At 47.4% G+C, this 23232-nt stretch overlaps 1 protein-coding gene across 1 annotated transcript in view; it reads right to left on the bottom strand.

Moving 5' to 3' along the window:
* Positions 1 to 22705, bottom strand: part of kirrel1 (kirre like nephrin family adhesion molecule 1) — a 162754-nt gene extending 140049 nt beyond the window's left edge. Inside the window, exon 1 of the mRNA XM_033042244.1 lies at positions 22157 to 22705. Within this exon, the coding sequence (XP_032898135.1) occupies positions 22157 to 22466 (310 nt within the window). The 5' untranslated portion in view covers positions 22467 to 22705. The remainder of the gene's footprint in view (positions 1 to 22156) is intronic.
* Positions 22706 to 23232: the final 527 nt, after the last annotated feature.

The raw sequence follows: 23232 nt of genomic DNA on the forward strand, positions 1-23232 counted from the left end.
GAGGTGTCATCTGAAATTTTACTTGCAATGGTAAATATATTGTCATCTGAATTTTTAATGTGGAGAACATTCATGCAGAGGGTGGTGGGCATGAATTGCAATGGTATGAGGTTGTGAATTTGTGGAATTCTCAGCCACAGAAAGCAGTGCAGGCCAACTCACTGGATGTTTTCAAGAGAGAGTTAGAGTCTACCCTCTTAGGATAAAGGAATGAAGGGACATGGTGAAAAAGCAGGAATGGGGTACTGATTTTAGATGATCAGCCATGATCACATTGAATGGCGGTGCTGGCTGAAAGGGCCGAATGGCCTAATCCTGCACGTGTTTTTCTATGTTTCGATGCATATGGGCTAAACACAGACAGGTGGGACTAGTGTAGATGGGGCATCTTGGTCAGCATGGGCAAGATAGGCTGACGTTAGGTCTGTTTCTATTCTGTATGATTGTATAAGAAGCAACAAGGGACGTCTGTAGCACTTCACTGGTCACAGGCCTCGAATCATAAAAACAAACGTCTGCAACGACCTTCTGACTCTATCCTCCAAACCAATTGTGAATCTAATTGAGTAGCTGACCTTTGGAATCTCTCTCTCTCTCTCTCTCTTCCTGATAATTTATTTCTACAACTCAGCAAATTCCTCCCATTTCCTCTCTCTAACACAAACTGGCAACCCGGGGCTTGGCATGAACACCATGGGTTGTGTGTCTCAGAACTTTACAACAGGAACAGGAACTTTACAACTAATCAGACCGTGGCCCCTGACCTAAAATCCAGGAATAATTAATCTAGCAGCTCAGAAAGTTTTAGGATAGAGACGATCAGCATGATAAGGAAACGTTTATCAAGGAGGGATAAGAAACATAGAAAATGGTCAAAATGAAGGGTTGCTTGATGCAGTGGTGCATCAGGTAGTTCAGCTATCTTACAGTTGTAGCCAGAATGTTTTTTGTCAGATCTCATGTTGTATGCCTGTTTGGATGATTTCCCTTTATCAAGTCGATGTCCTCGTGGTGCATCGATTTAATGGGCACACGAGGGACTTTCAACTTTACTTTGATTATACTTTCAATTTAAAATAAGTGCTGGAATAACTCGGTGCTTCATCAGTCAGGTTACTGAATGTGGAAGTTGGGATAAAAGGACACAAAGTGATGGAGCAACTCAGTGGATCAGACAACATCTCTGGAGAACATGGATAGGTGACATTTTGGGTCGGGACACTTCAGAATGATCATGGTGGTGGGATGTGAAAGCTGGAGAAGAGGATGAGCAACAAAGCCCGGTGAGTGATAGGTGGATCTAGTGAGTGTGGCTTGTGACAGGCAGCTGATTGGACAAACCTCCAGGGTCTGATCATATATATCCGAGGACATTGCGGGAAACTAGAGAGGAAATAGCGGGATCCCTGGTTGAAATTTACAAGTCATCCTTAAATACAGGAAAGGTGCCGGAAGACTGGAGTGTGTCAAATGTTGTATCTCTTTTCAAGAAGGGCTGCAGGGAAAATGCTGGGAACTGTAGGGCGGTGAGCTTAACATCTATAGTTGGAAAGTTACTACACAGTATTCTGAGGGATAGGTTATACAGGCATTTGGATGGGCAAGGGCTAATTCGGAATAGTCAGCATGGTTTTGTACATGGGAGGTCGAGTCTCACAAATCTGATTGATTAAATTAAAGACGTGACCAAAAAGGCCGATGAGGGCAGAGCTGTAGATGTTGTGTGCATGGGTTTCTGTAAGGCGATCGACAACTTTCCGCATGGTAGGCTGCTCTGGAAGGTTAGATCGCATGGGATCCACAGAGAGATAGCTGAATGGATAGCAAATTGGCTCCATGGAAGGAGCAGAGGGTGATTGTGGAAGGTTGCTTCTCGGACTGGAGGCCTGTGATTTGTGGTGTGCCTCAGGGTTCGGTGCTGGGCCTGTTACTGTTTGTCATCTACATCAATGATTTGGATGAGAACATACAGGGCAGAAGAACAATGGTATCAAATGTGTGAAACACAATGTTCATCCACAAGCTCACTAGTATGGGGAGAATTTTGCTGGAAGAATCTATCTCGCTTTTTTATAACACCCAAAATAAAAAGCAGACAACTTGCTGTCCAACAACACTGTTGGAGGCTGTGTGGGAGTACGGAGGCAGACCACTCGCATATTTTCTGGAACTGTGTAAAGATAAGGCCATACTGGGAAAATGTTAATGCAGCTGTAAATAATATCTTGGGTTATAAAATCCCAAATACCTGCCCTGTGATGTATCTGGGGTGTATTAAAGATAGTGTAAAAATAGAAGATACATATTTGATTAAAGTTTTGCTTGCAGCAAGTAAGAAGGCCATTACCAGGCAGTGGCTTAATGGAAAAAGTCCAAAACAGGAACAGTGGTTAGAAATTGTGCGAGACATCTTTAATATGGAGAAATTGACATATTCCTTGAGAGACAAGGAGAATTTATTTGAGAAGATCTGGGAAAAATGGACCGTTTATTTGAACCATGTTTTCTTTTTTTAATTTGGTAAGCGAACCACACGGTCTTATTCCAATTTTTTTATTTATTTACTTTGTTTTCTTCCCCCTATCTTCTTCTTTTTTTATTTTGATTGCTGTTTTTCTTACTTTGTTTTATTTATGGTGATGATGTTTTGTATATATCTCTTAAAAATCAATAAAAATTGGTGAAGTGAAAAACAAAAGAACATACAGGGCAAGATTAGCAAGTTTGCTGATGATACAAAAGTGAGTGGTTTTGCAGATAGTGAAGATGGTTGTGAATGATTGCAGCAGGATCTGGATCAATTGGCCAGGTGGGCAGTGGAATGGCTGATGGAATTTAATACAGAGAAGTGTGAGGTGTTGCATTTTGGGATGTCCAACAAGGGCAGGACCTATACAGTAAATGGTCAGCCTCTGGGGAGTGTTGTAGAGCAGAGGGATCTAGGAGTACAGGTGCATGGTTCCTTGAAGGTCGAGTCGCAGGTGGATAAGGTGGTCAAAAAGGCTTTTGGCACATTGGCCTTCATCAATCAGTGTATTGAGTATAGAAGTTGGGAGGTCATTTTGCAGTTGTATAAGACATTGGTGAGACCGCATTTAGAATATTGTGTTCAGTTCTGGGCACCCTGTTATAGGAAAGATATTGTCAAGCTTGAAAGGGTTCAGAAAAGATTTATGAGGATGTTGCCAGGACTAGAGGGTGTGAGCTATAGGGAGAGTTTGTTGGCTGGTTCTCTATTCCTTGGAGCGCAGGAGGATGGGAGGGGATCTTATTGGGGTGTACAAAATTATGAGAAGAATAGATCAGGTAGATGCACAGAGTCTCTAATCCAGAGTAGGGGACTCGAGGACCAGAGGACATAGGTTCAAGGTGAAGGGGAAAAGATTTAATAGGAATCCGAGAGATAACTTTTTCACACAAAGGGTGGTGGGTGTATGGAACAAGCTGCCAGAGGAGGTAGTTGAGGCTGTGACAATCCCATTGTTTAAGGAACAGTTAGACAGGTACATGGATTGGACAGGTTTGGAGGGATATGGACCAAGCGCAGGCAGGTGGGACTAGTGTAACTGGGACATGTTAGCCGGTGTGGGCAAGTTGGGCCGAAGGGCCTGTTTCCACACTATCACTCTATGACTATCACTCTATGAGAAAGGCTGAATTGAAAAGACAAAAGATGGGAGATAAGGATAGAAGTGTGAATTGTAAAACAGATATTTGATAAGGTTCCACATGGTAGACTGCTGTGCAAGGATTGGATAGAAAATTAGCTTCATGAAAGGAAGCAGAGGGTGAAGGTGATGGATTGTTTTGCAAACTGGAGGCCTGTGACTCTGGGATCAGTTGGCCTATGGTTTATATCAATGATTTGGATGTGTACAAGGCACAAATAGTTAATTTGCAGATTATATGAAAGTGGGTATTGTAGATAGCTAAGATGGTTATCAAAAATTACAGCAGAATTTTAATCATTTGGGCAAATGGGCTGAGGAATGTTTAATGAAGTTTAAAGCAGATCAGTGCAAAGTGTTGCATTTTGAGAAGTTAAATCAGTGCAGGGCTTTCACAGTGAAAGGCAGGACTCCTGGGAATGTTGTAATGCAACGGCATCTAGGAGTGCAGGTACATAGATCTTTGAAAGTTGTATCACAGGTTGATATGGTAGTCAGAGAATATTTACGAGTGTGTTAGCAGGACTTAAGGGCCTAAGCTATAAGGAGAGTTGGGCAAGCTAGGATTTTATTCCTTGGAGCGCAGGAGGATGTGAGATGATTTATATTGTATAAGATCATGAAGGGAATAGGGGAATCAAGAAGCAGAAGACATAGGTTTAAGGTGAGAGAGGAAAGATTTAATAGGAACCTGAGGTGCAGCTTTTTCGCAGAGGGGGGTGGGTATATGGAACAAGCTGAGAGAGGAGGTAGAGGCAGGTACCATAACATCATTTAAAAGACATTTGGACAGGAACATGGATAGAAAAGGTTTAGAGCGGTCTGAGCCAAATACTGGCAGCTGCGACCAATGTAGATGGGTTGGCATCAGTAAGTTGGGCTGAATGGTCTGTTTCCAAGCTGTTTAACTCTAGGAAGGAATATAGATGAAAAAGGAAGGGGGAAGGCAGAAATGGATACGAGTCCACGAGTCGTAGGGAAGAGGTGGGGGAGGGGGGGGAAGACGGAAAAGTTATCTAAAATTGGTTAATTTTGGTTATCTAAAATTGGAAAATGCAATGCTCATACCGTTAGGTTTTGTAAGTTACTCAGGTGGAACATGGGGTGCTGTTCCTCTATTTTGCCTGTGTCCTCACTCTGGCAATGGAGGAGGTCCAGGACAGAAAGACCAGTGTGGGAATGGGAAGGTGAATTGAAAGGTGGGACAGCAACCAGGTGATCCAACAGGCCTTGGCGTCTCAACTTTCAGTATCTTGTCACTTCGACAATTTTCTATCCACATTTCATTACAAAACCTTCAAGTAAGGATAGATTGCAATGGGGTCCAGGAGAGCTAGCTAATTCAATACATCATGGCAGGAAATAGTGGAAGACAGAAGAACAGATAACAGAAAGATGTAAAAGCAATCGGGTAGTCTGAAGAAGGGTTTCGGCCCGAAACGTCGCCTATTTCCTTCGCTCCATAGATGCTGCTGCACCCGCTGAGTTTCTCCAGCAATTTTGTGTACCTTTAATTTTCCCATATTGACTGGGACTTCCTTAGTGCTAAAGGCTTGGATGGGCAGAATTTGTTTGGTATATCCCTGGGTTTCTTAAAATAAGGAGGGCTTTACTGGACCTCATATTGGGAAACCAAGGCACTGTGGACATGTTCCTGTCTATGGTCAAGCCATCCACAGCAGCTCCTAGCCCTGCCCAGATGGGGTGATGGAACAATGCGGGCAAGTATTCAGCAGCTGATCCACTTGCAGGATAGTCACTGATCTGCTGGGAAGCTCTAGCAGAGGCAGAGATCCTGCCTTATCCATCCCAGGCTACCACAGTGGCAGCTGTACAGCCAACACAATGACAGGGTGTGGCCTCACCGAGGGAGGAGAGAGGGGTGAAGGAGGAGAGAGAGTGTGAGGCGGAGAGAAAAGTGAGAACGGGTGGGTGAGCTGAGGATGTGGGAGGAGAAAGAGTAAGTGGGGAGAGATGGGGAGAGATAGAAGAGGAGTGAGAGGGGGAGTGAAAAAAATAAATGGTAGCATTTATATGAAGAGGACTCAATACAAAAATAAGAGATGTAATGCTGAGGCTCTATAAGGCACTTGTCAGGCCGCATTTGGAGTACTGTGAGCAAATTTGGGTCTCATATCCGAGGAAGGATGTGCTGGCTCTAGAGAGGGTCCAGAGGTGGTTTACAAGAATGATCCCAGGAATGAGTAGGTTAGCATATGATGAGCATTTGACAGCACTGGGCCTCTCTTACTTGAGTTTAGAAGGTTGACGGGGGACCTCATTGAAACTTACAGAATAATGAAAGGCAAAGATAGATGGATGTGGAATGAATGTTTCAACTGGTGGGAAAGTCTAGGACCAGAGATCATAGCCTCAGAATTAAAGGATGCTATTTGGAATGGAGGTGAGGGGGAATTTATTTAGTCAGAGGATAGTTAATCTGTGGAACTCATTGCCACAGAGGGCTGTGGAAGCCATCAGTGGATATTTTTAAGGCAGAGATAGACAAATTATTGATTAGAATGGGTGTCAAGAATTATGGGGAGAAGGCAGGAAAATGGGATTAGGAGGTAAAGGTCAGCCACGATTGAATGGCGGAGTGGACTCGATAGGCTGAATGTCCCAATTCTACTCCAATACTGTAACTTGTGAACTTGTGAGAAAGGAGGAGGATGGAGAGACGGAGGGGGAGAGAGAAGGGTAGAGAGGGGAAGTGAATGGGGGGAGAGAGGAAAGGAGATGAGACAGGTGGTAAAGGAGGGGTGAGGGGACGAGGGTGGAGTGGGAGATGGGAAGAGAAGGGTGAGAGACAATATGATCTAAGGGGCATTTTCTTTACCTAGAGAGTGGGGAGTACCTGGAACACAACGGAGAATGTGACGCAAACAGTTGCCAACAGCATTTAACAAATGTCGGGATGAGCACTTGAATCAGACAGACATAGAAGGCTATGGTGGATTAACACACTTAGGAGCTCACTGGTCAGCATGAATGTGGTGGGCCAAATGGCTGTATGACTATACATCCACGCTGACTGCTCAATCTGACCGTACTTTTGTCGGACATCCACCGTTACATTCTGTTACGTGTAGGTATTTTCCCAGCAGCAGGTCAGCTGTTCCCAGATTTCCCTCCTTTATTAAAAGGAGATGTCATATTTGCTGCTCTCCAACCTACAGGAACAGCACCTGGGTCCATCCACTCTTGGCAGATGATGGAGAGGAAATGGCCATTCACAACTTCTGCTAGCTCACAACAACCCGATTAATCCCATTCCCCCATTGAATTCCCAGTGACCCACTCCTCCTGCTTCCCAGCCTTGGAATGTGAGAGGAAACCCTCGCAGTCATGGGGAGAACATGCAAGCTGTAGATGGACAATGGCCGAGATCAGGATTACAGCTGCGATCCATCCCTGTGAAGAAGTGGTTCTACCCGCTGTGCCACCACTCAACCGGCAGCACTAATGCCAGATCCTTCAAGCTTTTCACCGCACCGTGGAACACATGACAATAAACTAGAAATATGTGCGAGTGGGGAGGGAGAGATTTCCAGGACGTAGGTGAGTGACAGAGGGCAGAAAGGTTCACTGCTTTGGAGAGGCAGAGAGAGGCAGTCACCATCAATTTACAGTGACCTCACCCTGTGCTGCCTTGGCCTCTGAGAAAGGCAGTTCCCAGTAAACATTTTCTTCATTCCTCTGGGCTGAGGTCACTCGTGTTCCCACTCATTTCACCAACATCAGACAATGCTCAGTCTCTGCCTCCTTCGCCAAGTCCATGGGCCTGGATCCCGCTCGAGGCAGAGAACATAACAGAAACTGCAGAGGCCATTTATTCAGCACCTCATTCCGTATCTTCAAACCCCAGCAATCTGACTTGGAGGGACAGGCACATTCAGCCTGTGGCACAGAAACAGCAGAAGACCACTCAGCGTCTCTCTGGCCTGTTACATACAGATCGCATGAGGCCATTCGGCTATTCAACAAGGAAAGGAAAGCAGTCATTCCCATCCCTGGCCTTCAACACATGAACAGGAGGAAGCCACTCATCCCCCTCTGGCCAGGGGAAGGAGGAGGCCATTCAGCAGTTCTCCAGAAAGAGGCCGTTCAGTCTGCTCCACCATATCCCCCAGATCCTTCAACAGTCAACATAAATCTACTAACTTTAAGTATATGTGTAACAACTGACTTGGCCCTCAATCCCGTGTGAAAGAGAGTTCAAAATCATGCTGCCCACGTCCCGGAGAGCAGGAAGATGCTTCCCTTGTCCAACCAACCACACGGCCTCAGATCTTAAAAAGTGCAATGAAGATCAGCCTCAACCTTCACCTGGGCAAGTCTGGTCATCAACTTCACAAAAGCCTACAAGGTTGGAGACCATTTGGCCCATCCCATCTGTGCTAGTTGCTCTCGGCCCACCTCACACAGGCTCAAACCAGTGCATGTTGTGGCTCTGTTGTTTAACTGTGGAGAGCTCCTTGTATTTCCTCTCAGACAAGGTCTCAGAACCCCCCTCTTCTGGGGAACCCCTTTCCATTCTCCCCCTCTAATCCTTGCCCCAGTTCCTGTAAATCTGCCCCTGCTGTCTCACCCTTTGCTCGGGGAGATCACTCCTTGCTATTGGCTTTGTGCAGGCTGCTCACCACTGTACACCCTTTAATCATCCCCCCCTTTCAACCTCCTCCGCTCTGGGGAAACATCCCCAGCTGCTCCAATCTTTCCTCACAGTGACAATATGCCGGGCCCAGCAACATCCTGCTTAACCTGGGCATAATCCGGAAGACGCAGGATCATTTCATTCCAAAAAGGAAGAAAGATTCTAAGGGGAGTAGGAGGCAACCGTGGCTGACAAGAGAAGTTAGAGATAGAATAAAACTAAAAGAAAAGATGTATAACACTGCAAAGAGTAGCCGGAAGCCAGAGGATTGGGAAACTTTCATAGGACAACAGAAGGAAACATAACGGGCAATACGGGCTGAAAAGATGAAGTACGAGGGGAAGCTGGCCAGGAATATAAAGGACAGTAAAAGCTTCTATAGATATGTTAAGGGAAAAAGAGTAGCAGTCAAATGTGGTTCCCTTGAAGGCAGACACGGGTGACATTATTATGGGCAACAAGGAAATGGCAGAAGAGTTGAATAGGTACTTCGGATCTGTCTTCACTAAGGAAGACACAAACAATCTCCCAGATGTACTGGAGGACAGAGGGTAGAGGAACTGAAATAAATTTTCATTAGGCGAAAAATAGTATTGGGTAGGCTAATGGGACTGAAGGATGATAAATCCCCTGGGCCTGATGGACTGCATCCCAGGGTCCACAGGGAGGTGGCTCTAGAAATAGTGGATGCATTGGTGATCATTTTCCAATGTTCAATAGATTCAGGATCAGTTCCTGTGGATTGGAGGATAGCTAATGTTATCCCACTTTTCAAAAAAGGAGCGAGAGAGAAAACGGGGAATTACAGACCAGTTAGCCTGACTTTGGTGGTGGGAAAGATGCTGAAGTCAATTATTAAAGAGGTAATAATGGGGCATTTGGATAGCAGTAAAGGGATTAGTCCAAGTCAACATGGATTTATGAAAGGGAAATCATGCTTGACTAATCTTCTGGAATTTTTTGAGGATGTGACAAGTAAAATGGATGAAGGGGAGCCAGTGGATGTAGTGTATCTAGATTTTCAGAAAGACTTTGCTAAGGTCCCGCACGGGAGACTGGTGACTAAAATTTGAGCACATGGTATTGGGGGTAGGGTGTTGACATGGATAAAAAATTGGTTGGCAGACCGGAAGCAAAGAGTAGGAGTGAACGGGTCCTTTTCAGAATGGCAGGCAGTGGCGAGTGGAGTGCCGCAAGGCTCGGTGTTGGGGCCGCAACTGTTTACCATATATATTAATGATTTGGAAGAGGGAATTAGGAGCAACACTAGCAAGTTTGCGGATGACACAAAGCTGGGTGGCAGTGTGAACTGTGAAGAGGATGTTAGGAGGTTGCAGGGTGACCTGGACAGGCTGAGTGAGTGGGCAGATGCGTGGCAGATGCAGTATAATATAGATAAATGTGAGGTTATCCACTTTGGCGTCAAAAACAAGGGGGCAGATTATTATCTCAATGGGGTTAGGTTAGGTAAGGGGGAGGTGCAGCGAGACCTGGGTGTCCTTGTACACCGGTCACTGAAAGTTGGCTTACAGGCACAGCAGGCAGTGAAGAAAGCTAATGGAATGTTGGCCTTCATAACAAGAGGATTTCAGTATAGGAGTAAATAAGTTCTTCTGCAGTTGGATAGGGCTCTGGTGAGACCACATCTGGAGTATTGTGTGCAGTTTTGGTCTCCTAATTTGAGGAAGGACATCCTTGTGATTGAGGCATTGCAGCGTAGGTTCACGAGATTGATCCCTGGGATGGCGGGACTGTCATTTGAGGAAAGATTGAAAAGACTAGGCTTGTATTCACTGGAGTTTAGAAGGATGAGGGGGTTTCTTATAGAAACATATAAAATTATAAAAGGACTAGACAAGCTAGATGCGGGAAAAATGTTCCCAATGTTGGGCGAGTCCAGAACCAGGGGCCACAGTCTTAGAATAAAGGGGAGGTCATTTAAGACTGAGGTGAGAAAACACTTTTTCACCCAGAGAGTTGTGAATTTATGGAATTCCCAGCCACAGAGGGCAGTGGAGGCCAAGTCACTGGATGGATTTAAGAGAGAGTTTGATAGAGCTCTAGGGGCTAGTGGAATCAAGGGATATGGGGAGAAGGCAGGCACGGGTTATTGATAGGGGACGATCAGCCATGATCACAATGAATGGCGGTGCTGGCTCGAAGGGCCGAATGGCTTCCTCCTGCACTTATTTTTTATGTTTCTATGTTAACCCCCCACCCCTGCACCCTCTCCAGTGTGACCCTTCTCCTTGAATGTGGTGACCAGAACTCTCTTCAGGATCAGACTTGGGTCCACTGGTGTTGTGCACGGTTCCTGCATCTCCTCCCTCCTCTTATTCTTTGAGCGTTGGCTAATAAAGGAAAGCGCCGGAGGTAGTGCTACTAGCTCTCAGCACCACACATCCAGGTTTGAGCCTGATCTCTGGCATTGTCTGTATAGGATTTGTACATTCTTCCTGTGACTGTGTGGATGTCCCCTGGGTGTTCCGGATTCCTCTCACGTACCACAGATGTGCGGGTCCAGTGAGCACCTAATGGCCTCCAGTGTATCAGGGCCACTGATGGGTAAACGCTGTGAGGAATAGATGGCGTTGTGTAAAGAATGAACTGGTATCAGTGTAAATGGGTGGTTGGCATGGACTTGTGGTCCAAAGAGCTCGATTCTGTGCTGTGAGATTCTATCAGCATCCCATCTGCCTAGCCAACCCCATAGAGAGCCACCCGCTATTGATGCTAACCCATCCCTCCACATCTCCCTCTTATCGTGTAACTCCCAACTCTGTTTCACCACCCAAGACATCATCTCAAACTCCTCTGCACTAAACTGCCTTTGGCGCTTCTTCTCCACATTGCCCGGAGCCTCTCCATCACACAATGATCTACATGGCCAGTTTCTCAAACACCTTCATCGCAATCAGGATAGTAGTGGCTCCGGTACCAGCTGGTAGAGCTGGCTCGATCCTGACCTTGTGTGCTGTGTGTGTGGAGTTTGCACGTTCTCCCTGTGACTGCGTGGTTTCCTCTTGCATCCCAAAGAGATGGAACATACAGCACAATAACGGGCCCTTCAGTCCACAATGTTTGTGGCGAACAAGATGCCAAGTTAAACTGATCCCATCTGCTTGTACATGATCCACATCCACATTCCACATCCACATGATCCACATTCCATGCACTTCCATGTGTCTATCTTCAAATTTCATAAACACCACTATCATATCTGCATCCACCACCGACCCTGGCAATCTGTTCCAAGCATCTCCACTCTGCGTAAAACTTGCCCCGCACATCTCCATTAAACTTTCCCCCTTGCAATTTATAGCTATGCTCTCTAGTGTTGGACATTTCTGCCCTGGAGAACAAAGGTTCTGATTGTCTACCCTATCCATACCTCTCATAATATTTTACACTTTTATAAACCATCCAACATTACAGAGAAAACAATCCAAGTCTATCCACTCTCTCCCTGTAGATGAAACCCTCTAATCCAGACAGAATTTTGGTAAATCTGCTCTGCACCCTCTCCAAAGCCTCCACATCTTTCATGTAATATAGTGAACGGGACTCCACGCAATACACCAAATGCGGCCTAACTGTAGTCCTGTGTAGCTGCAGCATGACCTCCTGACTCGTATATGTAAAGCCCCTAACATTGAAGACAAGCATACCATATGCCTTCTTTACCACTATGTGCTGCCACCTTCAATGAGTTATGAACCTGGGCCCCAACATCTCGCTTAACATCAATACTGTATACGTTTCCCTTACATTCAACCTCCCAAAGTGCAACATCTTACACTTGCTTGGATTAAGCTCCTTCTGTAAATTCCCCACCCATATATTCTAACAGTTTTTCCTCACTGTCTGCAACTACTGTAATTTTGATGTCATCAGCAAACTTACTCACCAACCCATCTACATTCATGTAATGGTCATTTCGATCAATCACAAACAGCAGAAGTCCCAGCACAGATCCCTGCGAACCTCCATTGGTCACCGACCTCCACCCAGAATATCTTCCTTCCACCACAACCCTCTGTCTTCCACGAATAAGCTAGGTCTGAATCCAACTAACCAAGTCATTGTGAATCCTGTACATCTTAATCTCCTGGTTCCTTGTCAAGGCCACACAATCTCCTCTCTTGCTTCCCTCAATATTCAGCGATAGATCCCATCATGCCCACTTTAATCTCCAAATGCCTCAGCACATTTGTATTAGTTTAGTGAGACAGTGTGGAAACAGGCTTCACCATATCCACGCTGACCAATGATCACCCATACATTAGTTCTATCCTACACACTGGGGACAATTTAAAGGCCAATTAGCTTTGAAACTTGCATGTCTTTGGAATCTGGAAGGAAACCAAAGCATCCAGAAAAAAACCCCATGATCACAGGAAGAACCTACAAACTCCATACAGATAGCACCCATCAAGGCAGTAAATGTGCCAATGTGCCAATGTGCCACCCCCTGTATCCTCCACACTCCTGTATTTCACTGCCCTCCAGTCCTTCCTCTTGGTGAATACAGATACAAAGTACTCGTTTAGTACCATTCCTACCCACTGATTTCAATCATCTATTCCCTCCTTTATTGAGCAGTTCTTCCTTCTCCCTGCACACCATTTTGTTTTTAACACATGTATAAAAAGCCTTGGGATTTTCCTTAATCCTACACGCCAATGCATTTAATGGCCCTTTCTGGCCCTTCTAGCTTTCCTACTCGCTTTGGAGCTGTGATCACTGTCTCCAAAATGCTCTTCTGTCATTACACCAGTCACCTGGCCAGGCTCATTTCCCAATACAAGGTCCAAAATGGAATCTCAGACTACCTCATACTTTTTAAAGAAACCTTATTGGATTCACGGAACAAATTCTGCCCTATCTAATGCTCTTGCCCCGAGTAAGCCCCAGTCAACATTGGGGAAAGTTAAAGTCACCCACTCCAACAACCATGTGGTTCTTGCATCCTCTGTAATCTGTCTACAAATGTGATCCTCTGGACTATATAATCCCATTAGGGTAATTGCTCTTTAAATGTTGAACTCAACCCATGCCTTAGTAGCGGCACCCTCCAGTATGCTCTCACTGAATACCACTGTGACATTCTCCATGATTAGTAAAGCAACTCCTCCACCTCTTGTACCTACTTTCTATCACATCTATGCCCTCTAGCTCTTGATTTCCCTTCCATGGGTAAAAGACTCTGTCCATTCACCTCATAATTTTATATGCCTCCATAATATCAGTTCTGGTCACCCTGCTAGAGGAAAGATAGCACTCAGCTGGAGAGAGTACAGAGAGATTTACAAGGATGTTGCCTGGATCTGAGGCCTGAGCTATACTGAGAGACTGGGCAGGCAGGCTAAGATGTTATACATAGCGCCACAGTGGTGCAGATGTTAGAGGTGCTGCTTCACAGCGCCAGAGATCCGGTTTCAATCCTGACTGGATCTATCTGTGTGGAGTTTGCATGTTCTCCTGCGACAGTGTGGGTTTTCCCTAGGTTTTCTGGTTTCCTCCTACATCTGGAAATGTGTGGTTTTGTAGGTTAATTGGCCCCTGTAAACTGCCCTTATATAGAGGGGTTGGATGTGAAAGAGGGGTAACAGAATTAGACAATAGACAATAGGTGCAGGAGTAGGTCATTTGGCCCTTCGAGCCAGCACTGCCATTCAATGTGATCATGGCTGATCATCCACAATCATTGGTTCAGGGGACAGGCGGAGAGAGGGAGGCAGAGGGAAAGTGAATGTTCCATCAGTGAACGTTGTGAAAGATGGGACAGAGATGATGGTTCTGTACAAGGGGGGGGGGGGGGGGCGTGAGAGCAGTCTGGAGTCACTGCCAGAAGAGCCAAGTCAGGCAGCGGGATGGACTGGGCTGGGACAACATGGTCCCGAACAACCTGGATGGGCCCTAATTGACCTCCAATAGATCAGCTATTTTAGGCTGCAGTGACGGTGAGGCCGGTGACTTAGAGCAGACCGGTCGCAAAAATGTTGCCATGACAACAAACACTCACAATTAACTTGATGCCATAGGCAGCCAAGACTCAATTAATTTTCTGCTGACTTTAATCTCCTTCTCCTTTGATTAAGACAGACTAATTTAGCACCAGAAATGAAGCCTTCTCCCTCTCCCTTTCTCTCAGACCCCATAGACACCACACACTCCCAGTCACAAATTAAAGATTCACTGCAGATACCCAAGCCCAGATATCCAACATCACAGCAGCAAGGGTGCACCACGCCGCGCCACGTGACGGGCAACGGGGGAACGCCGTGCCATGGGAGGGGCAATGGGGGAGAACTGCGCTGGGGGAGGGGCAATGCAGATGGGGCAATGGGGGAGGGGAGATGGGGGAGCGCAGCGCTGGAGGGGAGATGGGGAGCGCACGCTGGGGGAGGGGCAATGGGGGAGCGCGCGCTGGGGGAGGGGCAAAGGGGAGGGGCAATGGGGGAGCGCGCGCTGGGGGACGGGCAATGGGGGAGCGCGCGCTGGGGGACGGGCAATGTGGGAGCGCGCACTGGGGGACGGGCAATGGGGGAGCGCGCGCTGGGGGACGGGCAATGTGGGAGCGCGCACTGGGGGAGGGGCAATGGGGAGGGGCAATGGGGGAGACCGCGCTGGGGGAGCGCACGCTGGGGGGGGGGGGGGGAGATGGGAGAGAACCGCACTGGGGGAGGGGCAATGGGGGAGCGCGCGCTGGGGGAGGGGCAATGGGGGAGACCGTGCTGGGGGAGGGGAGATGGGAGAGAACCGCACTGGGGGAGGGGCAATGGGGAGCGCGCGCTGGGGGAGGGGAGATGGGGGAACGCATCAGCATGGGGGGTGGTGAGGGAGCACGGTACCGCAGGAAGGGTGGGCGATGGGAGGCACCTCGCAGGGAGGTGTGGCACATGGGGTGGTGAGGGAGCATGGGGGGGGGGGGGGGGGAGTACAGTGCCGCCAGGAGGGTGGTGAGGAGGAGGGAGCACCATTTGGAGGGTTGTTGAGGGATGGAATGCTGAAGGGGCAGCCCACGGGAGGATCAGCAGTGAGGTCGGCATTGTGGGAGGAACAGTGAGCAGTGTCAGGATAAAGGGAGCATTGTAACTAGAGTCCCCTCCATCTCCAAGCGTACACTCCTTCCTGCCCTCTCTCATTCATTCTCAGGACACACAACCCCTACCCCTCACAGTTCATCTGTTCCAGGCCTTGTCCCAGCCCTGATAACTGGGTGAGTGAGGTTGTTGAAGCTGTGGCTGTGGGTTGATGCTGGTGTCTCACAGTTGCCCCAGAGTGCGAGTGCCTGACACGGCAGGGCAGATCCACATGCTCTCACCCCACCACCCTGCAGGACCGCCTCCGGCACAATTCGCCCTATCCTCTCCTGCCTCTCGTTATTCCCAGAATGGAATGTGCAGAATTTCCGGCTGAGCTCCTTCTCCGCCGCATATTAACCCAAGGCAAGCCTGGCCTCTCCGAGCTGGGAGGGGGCTGTGGCGTACAGGCAAGATGCTCCGGCAGATGCAGTGTAGCCCCCCCCCCACCCTCACATTCTGCCCCTGACTGACTCATTTCCATTCTCTCCTTTCTCCCTCTCTCCGACTTTCTTTTTAAACAATCTCACCATCTTTATTTTCCTCTGCCTTCTCCTTTCCTGTTGACTGACACCTTTCATCTTGACATCCTCCCTCAACCTCTCTCCTTCCTGCCCTACTTTTCTCCACACCTCCATGTTTCTATCACTCACTCTATCTCCCTTACTCATACACTCTTTCCTCACAGCTTTCCCACTTTACCCACTCTCAATCCTCTTCTCCCTCATCCCATTCTTCTCTCTCTCTCTCTCCCCCCTTTTTCTTCCATTCACCCCTCTCTCTGCCCCCCTCCCCTTCACCCCTTTCATTCACCTCTCTCTTCCCCCCCCCTTCACCCCCTCTCTCTCTCCCCTTCCCCAATTTGTGATGATGGACATGTCTGACCCTCTCCTGTGCTGATGGGGCATGTCACACGGTAAGGTGAGACCAGTGTAGCTGGGACATGGTGGCCGGTGTAGGCCGAAGGGCCTGTTTCCACACTGTATCTCTTTAGAACTCTATGACACCTCACAATCTCTGAAGGCCCTCATTCTTCAAATAATCGGAACCTGGGGCAAGACCACAGCGTGGTTACTGTGAACCAGGAGTCCTGAGGGACTGCTGAAGGTCTGGTGCAGGAGCCTGGCTGATGGGAGCGGTCACACGGACTGGGAAAACAGATAATGTGATGAACAGTGAACAGTGGCTACCCCTGGTTAGCCACAATATAGGACAAGATCAGTGACTGTAAACACGAGCAGCGGCTACCACTAGCCCATTCTACACAGGAGGAGTGTTACAGGGATAGGGAGGGATGTAGAGGCTGGAGCAGGTTATGAAGATAGAGGTGTGTACGGAACGTAGGGGGGTTATAGAGATGGGGAGGGGTTTTAGGGCAGAAGCTGGTCAGAGATAGAGGGAGAGGTGTAACGGGGAGGGTTGCAGACATGGGGAGGGGATAGATCTTGTAGAAATAAGGAGAGGACTAGGATCAAGAGGGGGTGAGAGAGATAGGGAGGGATATAGGAGCTACAGGGGGTTTCCAGGGATATGGAGGAGTTATACTGACAGAGTACTATGGAGAGACTACATGGAAACAGGTGCTTTGGCCCACATTGTCTGTAACACCATCAACCACACATTTACACTAATCTTATATCCATCCTATTTGTTATTCTCGCATTCTCATCAACTTCCTCCAGCTTCTGTCACATGGGACTCTGAGATTGGCATAGGGTTAGTGTCACACGGTGGTGATGGTCTGCACAGACGTGATGGGCTGAAGGGCCTGTTTCTGTGCTCTCTCTCTCTCTCTCTCTCTCTCTCTCTGGCTCGTACGTCTTTGGACTGTGGAAGCAAAGCGTAGCACTCAGGGGAAAGTCACGTAGTCATAGAACAATCAAATTCCACACAGAGAGTGGCAGAGATTTGAGAGATACAGCTTGGAAACAGGCCCTTCAGCCCAATGAGTCTATGCCAACCATCTTTTCACAATTTTACAGAGCCAGATAACCTGCAAATCCACACATCTATGGGTTGTGAACAAAACCAGATCAGTCAGTGAAACCCATATAGTCACAGGGAGAACGTGCAAACATCACACAAACAGCACCTGAGGTCAGGATCGAACCTGGGTCGCTGGTGCTGAAGCAACTACCAGCTGTTCCTATGTGCCAGTCTTGTTGCCCATTAAACAAAGATTTGACTGACTTTGTGAATCTTGCACAGAGCACAGAAAGCGGCCCTTCAGCCAACTGCATCCATGCCAATCATTTGTCCACATCAACCTATTTTTCCATGATCCCATTTGCTCTTATTACAACTGTATCTTTCTATGCCTTGTCTATTCAAGTGCTGATCTACATGTCTCTTAAATGTGGTGATTAGATGTAATTCCACTAGTGCCACAGGCTGCAAATTCTAGATGGCACCCACTCTTGGTGTAAAAATCTTATCCCGATTCCCTTTAAAACTCCTTCCTCTCACCTTAAACCTGTGCCTTATTGTTTTTGGTTCCCCTGTCATGGTAAAACAATTTTATTTACTCGACCTATGCCTTTCATGTCACCCTCTTCCTCCTTTGTTGCAGAAAAAATATGTCCAGCTTATCAGATCTCTTCCCATAACTGAAGTCCTCCAATCCTGGCAGCGTTCAGGACAAATCGCACCTGTGCCCCCTTCAGTAGAGCCACATCCCTCTGTCATATTGCAAACAAAACTTGCACATTCTTCTCCAAGCGCAGCCTAACCAGAGATTTGTACAATTGGGGTGGCACGATGGCACAGCAGTAGAGCATTTATTTCAAGTGGGCTGGTGTGCAAAAACAGGGATGTAATGCTGAGGCTCTATAAGCAGCCTGTAAGGCCACATTTGGAATATAACAATATATAGCAATTTTGGGCACCATATCTGTGGAATGAATGATGTGCTGGCTCTGGAGGGGGTCCAGTGGAGGGTTGCAAGAATGATCCCATGAATGAGTATAATGAGCGTTTGTCAGCAAGAGGGCTGTACTCGCTGGAGTCTAGAAGTATGAGGAATACAAGAATACCTCATGGAAACATACAGAATAGTAAAAGGCTTAGATAGAGGGGCTGTGGAGAGGATGTTTCCACTAGTGGGAGAGTCTAGGACTAGAGGTCATAGCCTCACAAGCATAGAACGTTCGTTTAGGAAGGAGATGAGGAGAAATTTTGCTGTCAGAGGGTGGTGAATCTGTGGAATTCTTTGCCACAGAATGCTGTGGAGGCCATCAGTGGATATTTGTAAGGCGGAGATAGGTAGATTTTTGATTATTACAGTTGTCAGAGGTTATGGGGAGAAGGCAGGAGAATGGGGTTAGGAGGGAGAGATAGATCAGCCAAGATTGAAGTAGACTTGATGGGCCAAATGGCCTAATTCTACTCTTATGACATGACCTTATGACCTTATAAGATGCTGCCTTATAGCGCCAGAGACCCGGATTCGATCCTGACTATGGGATCTGTCTGTACGGAGTTTGTACGTTCTCTTGTGATCTGCATGGGTTTTCTCCAGGTGTTCCGGTTTCCTCCCACACTCCAAAGACATACAGGTTAATTGGCTTTGGTAACATTGTAAAGTGTCCACAATGTGTGTAGGATAGCGTCCATGTGCGGGCATTGACCAGGTGGGCCAAAGGGCCTGTTTCTGTGCTGTATCTTTAAACTAAACATAATGTTGCAACATTTGTATTCTGCCCCGACCCACGCATTAACTGATGTTCTATGCCATCTTCACCACCCTGTCAACCTGAACCCTCAACTATGGACTTGAACCCCATGGCTTCTCTGTTCACAACATTCCTTCGTGCCCCACCATTTACTCTATATGTCCGACCCATATTTGACTTCCCAAAATTAATCATCTCACACAATTTCCATCAACGCACTACCCGACTCTCCAACTGATCAATGTCCAGCTGTGGCCGAGACAAACTTACTAATCGCACCTTCTATTTTCACTTCCAGGTTATTAACATATGTTACAAACACCAAGTTTCCAGTAACAATCTCTAGGGTACACTACTGTTACAGACTTCCAAACATCCTTCCACCACTACCCTCTGCCACCTATCTTCTATTCAATTTTGCATCCAATTCTCATGAGCCTTAACCTTCTTGACCAGCCAACCATGCGGGATCTTGTCAAATGCTTTACTGAAGTCCGTAAAGATAGCGTCTAATGCGCTGCCAGGGGTGGTGTTGGAACGCAGTTTAAGTTTAAGCAGACACAACAGTTTAAAAGAGCCACATGGAAATGCAGGGAATGGAGGGATACAGATTACGTGCAGGCAGAGGAAATTAATTCACCTCCATGTTCGGCATGTGTACAGTACTATTTTATGTCTATAGCTAAAACTCAGGAAGAGTCACCCCACACCATCAGCCCACAAATTATAAAATCAAACATCAATCCATGTTGCACTGGACATGTGTTGACACGATGTGAAGCTCCATCTACACTGTCCCGTCACAGACTCCCAGAACACTAGTTGCATTTGGACTGACGATCCCGCAAATCCATCCCGCCACACACTCTGGGACATGCGTTAGACACAGAGTGAAGCTCCCTCCGCACTGTCCTATCACACTCTCCCAGGGCATGGGATAAAGACAGTGAAGCTCTGGGTTCGACACAGACTGAAGTTCCCACTACACTGTCCCATTATACAATTTGGATCTGAAGTTGGCTTGATGATAGTAGATAGAGGGTGACTGCGGGAGGTTTGCTTTCGAGACTGAAACCCTGTGAATATTGTTGTACAATTAGAGCTGCAACCTTTCCTGTTTCTTCCATGTCTTGGATGTGAATGATTATGAAGCTGGCAAATGACAGGAATGTTGGTGGAATGGTGAAATAAATGGTGGGGATGGGGGTGGGGGTGGGGGGGAGGATATTGACCAGATAGTTATTTGGGCAGGACAATGACAGATGGAATTTAATTCTGATTTGTGATCTGATAGAATTTGGGAGATCTGACCACAATGGTAGGATCCTTAGGGTCAGAGGGACAGAAGGAATTTGGTGTACAAGTTCATATATCCCTGAAGATGGCAGCACATGTAGATAAGGTGGTGAGGGACATTTGTCTTCATTAGCCGTGACGGAGAATATACAGGTAGGGAGACGTTGGTACAGTTTTATGAAACATTTAGTTGGAGTATTCTATACACTTCTGGTCACTTCACAATAGGGAGGATGTTGTTGTGCTGGACAGAGTGCAAAGGGAATTCACCAGATAGTGCCAGAGTGGTTCTGTTAAAGGGGAGACTGGGTTTGTTTTCTCTGAAGCTGACGAGGGCGAGGGGGGGGGGGGGGAGGGGTGATCGAGTTGTGCATAATAATGAGCAGCAGAGATAGGGTGGACAATGAAAAACTTTTCCCCAGAATGGAGAGGCCTATAACCAGAGGGCACAGGTCAGGTGAAGAGGTTGGTTAGATAGAATGTGAGGGGGAGCTTTTTCAAACAGACGGTGGCTGCAATCTGGAACAGAATCCCTGGGAATGAAGTTCCTTGATAGTGAATGCGACAGACTGCATATTAGGAAATGGGGTCAATGTTGATGGGTACTTGATGGCCGGCATGGGCAAGGTGGGCCAAAGAGCCTGTATAACACAAGACAGCTTAGAAACAGAGCGAAGCTCCCTCCACACCATCCCACCACACACTCCAGGGAACAGGTTAGACTGAGAGTGAAAGTGCCTCTTCACTGTGAAACACATGAGCACCACACAGAGACAGAGGCAGAGACAACGTACTTGCCGTGGTGCCGTTGGAGTTTCAGACCTTGGGTGTGTCTGTGTTGAGGGACAACCAACCGTGTATTCTGGAGTGCTGGACTGCCTCAGATTCTTTCAATGAAGGAAGGAACTGCAGATGCTGGTTTAAACTGAAGATAGACATTAAATGTTGGAGTAACTCAGCGGGACAGGCAGCATCTCTGGATAAAAGGAATGGACGACTTTTCAGGTCGAGGCCTTTCTTCAGACTGAAGACCTATCCAGAGATGCTGCCTGTCCCGCTGAGTTACTATAGCATTTTGAGTCTATCTACAGATTCTTTCAGGTTAAACTGATAGACTGCATTCCTGGAAAATCCCAGACACTAATGGAGAAGAGCAGGGATGGTGCTTCCTCCCACCCAAATCCAATTGTTCACGTTGACTGAGAACATTTCACCTCATCCTCAGCACCTCTCTGTGGGGGAATCATGGACAGATTGGTTGCTGCAATTGTACATGAAAACAAGGCCTACATTTCAACAGGGCTCTCATTAGCATTGAACTGTTTCGGGATGTTGTGGAACAGTTCGAGGAGCTACCATATTGTCCATTTGATTTGTCGCTGGAGGACGAAGATAAAAGTTAATTCCGTGTCCACTCCACCGGCAGGAGATGGAGAGGGCAGAGGTTAGAATTAATCGGGAGGCGTAGAGCGAGGAGGGGGTGAACAGAGAAAGAGTGAGATGTTGAGAGGGAGAGAGAGGGGAAGGAAGGAAACAAACAGTAAATGGAGAGTCAAATATGGAGAGAGGGGGAGAAATCAAGCTATAGAGATCGCGATCAGTAAAGGCTGAGAGGGGGGGGGAGAGAGAAAAATGATGATCGAGGAATGGAGAGGTTGCGAGTAGGACCCAATGTGAGCCACGGGACATGGTTGGAGGGTGAGAGTGGATGGAGACTGGGGGGTGCAGTGAGAGAGAGGGAGAGGACATGAGTTAGAAAGTTGGTTTGTTTCTACCTACCTGCAGTCGTGGTTCCGAAGCAGAGTATCCACAGCACAGAGCGAAACATTTCTTTCAAACAATTCTCTCCGGCGTAGGTAGGGAGGGGGGTTGGATTTGAGGGTAGGGAGGGTAAAAGAAGGGGAGGGAGGAGAGAGGGAGGGTGAGAGAGAGAGAGAGGAAGACGGAGAGAGAGACGGAGACGGGAGGTTCCTGGCAGGAAGTGTTGGAATTTCAGGCACTCTCCGGGAAAATGAGAGAGCGAAAAAAAAGTAATGTTTTGTGGGGGATTAGCAGCAGGGGATGGGAAGGACTGTGCCAATGTAGTCATGGGGAGGGGGTGTGACGGCGTTAAGTTATCTGGTCCCGGACAAAAGCTTCTTTTCTCTTCATTTCTCCAGGATTCCGTCACCACCCCCTTCTAATCCCTTGTACTCCTCTCCTCCCCCAGCTCCCCCAGCCTTGTCCACAACTGCTGGCTGCTTTCATTCACAGTCTGCGGGACAGGGTGGGACGAGGGATGTGGTGATGGGGGAAATAAAGAGATTGTTTACTTGCCTTTGATTTACAATCCCTTCCCTTCTTCCTTCCCTCCCTCCCTCCTCCTTTCTCGTTTCCCCCTCTCTCTTACCCCCTCCTCTTGCCCCCTTCCTCTCCCCCTCCCTCACTTCCCCACCCCCCTTCCTTCCTTCCTTCCCTGCCTCCCCCGCCTCTCTCGCTTCTTCCCGCTCTATCCCTGCTGATGTGGAATGTGAGTGGATTGAGCAGCGAGATCCAGCCTGAGCTCATTACAGGGAGTGAGCGAGAGACAATCTTCATTTGACTTTACACTGCGCAGAGAGAGAGAGAGAGAGAGAGAGCTCTAAAGTGAGTGAGATCAAAAGAAAAGCCAAAAGTGAATGATAGAGAAAGAAAGCGATGGATAGAAATATTGAGAGAGAGAGAGAGAGAGAGAGAGAAACACACAGAGGATTAATGTGACTTTACACTGCAGAGCGAGAAAGGGAGGGAGGGAGGGAGGCACAGAATTAATTAAAATCTGCTCTGCACAGACAGAAAACAGAAAGATACAGAGATGAGATATAAAGGATTAATTA

Source organism: Amblyraja radiata, chromosome 24 (assembly GCF_010909765.2).
Source record: "Amblyraja radiata isolate CabotCenter1 chromosome 24, sAmbRad1.1.pri, whole genome shotgun sequence".
In the NCBI taxonomy this organism is placed as follows: domain Eukaryota; kingdom Metazoa; phylum Chordata; class Chondrichthyes; order Rajiformes; family Rajidae; genus Amblyraja; species Amblyraja radiata.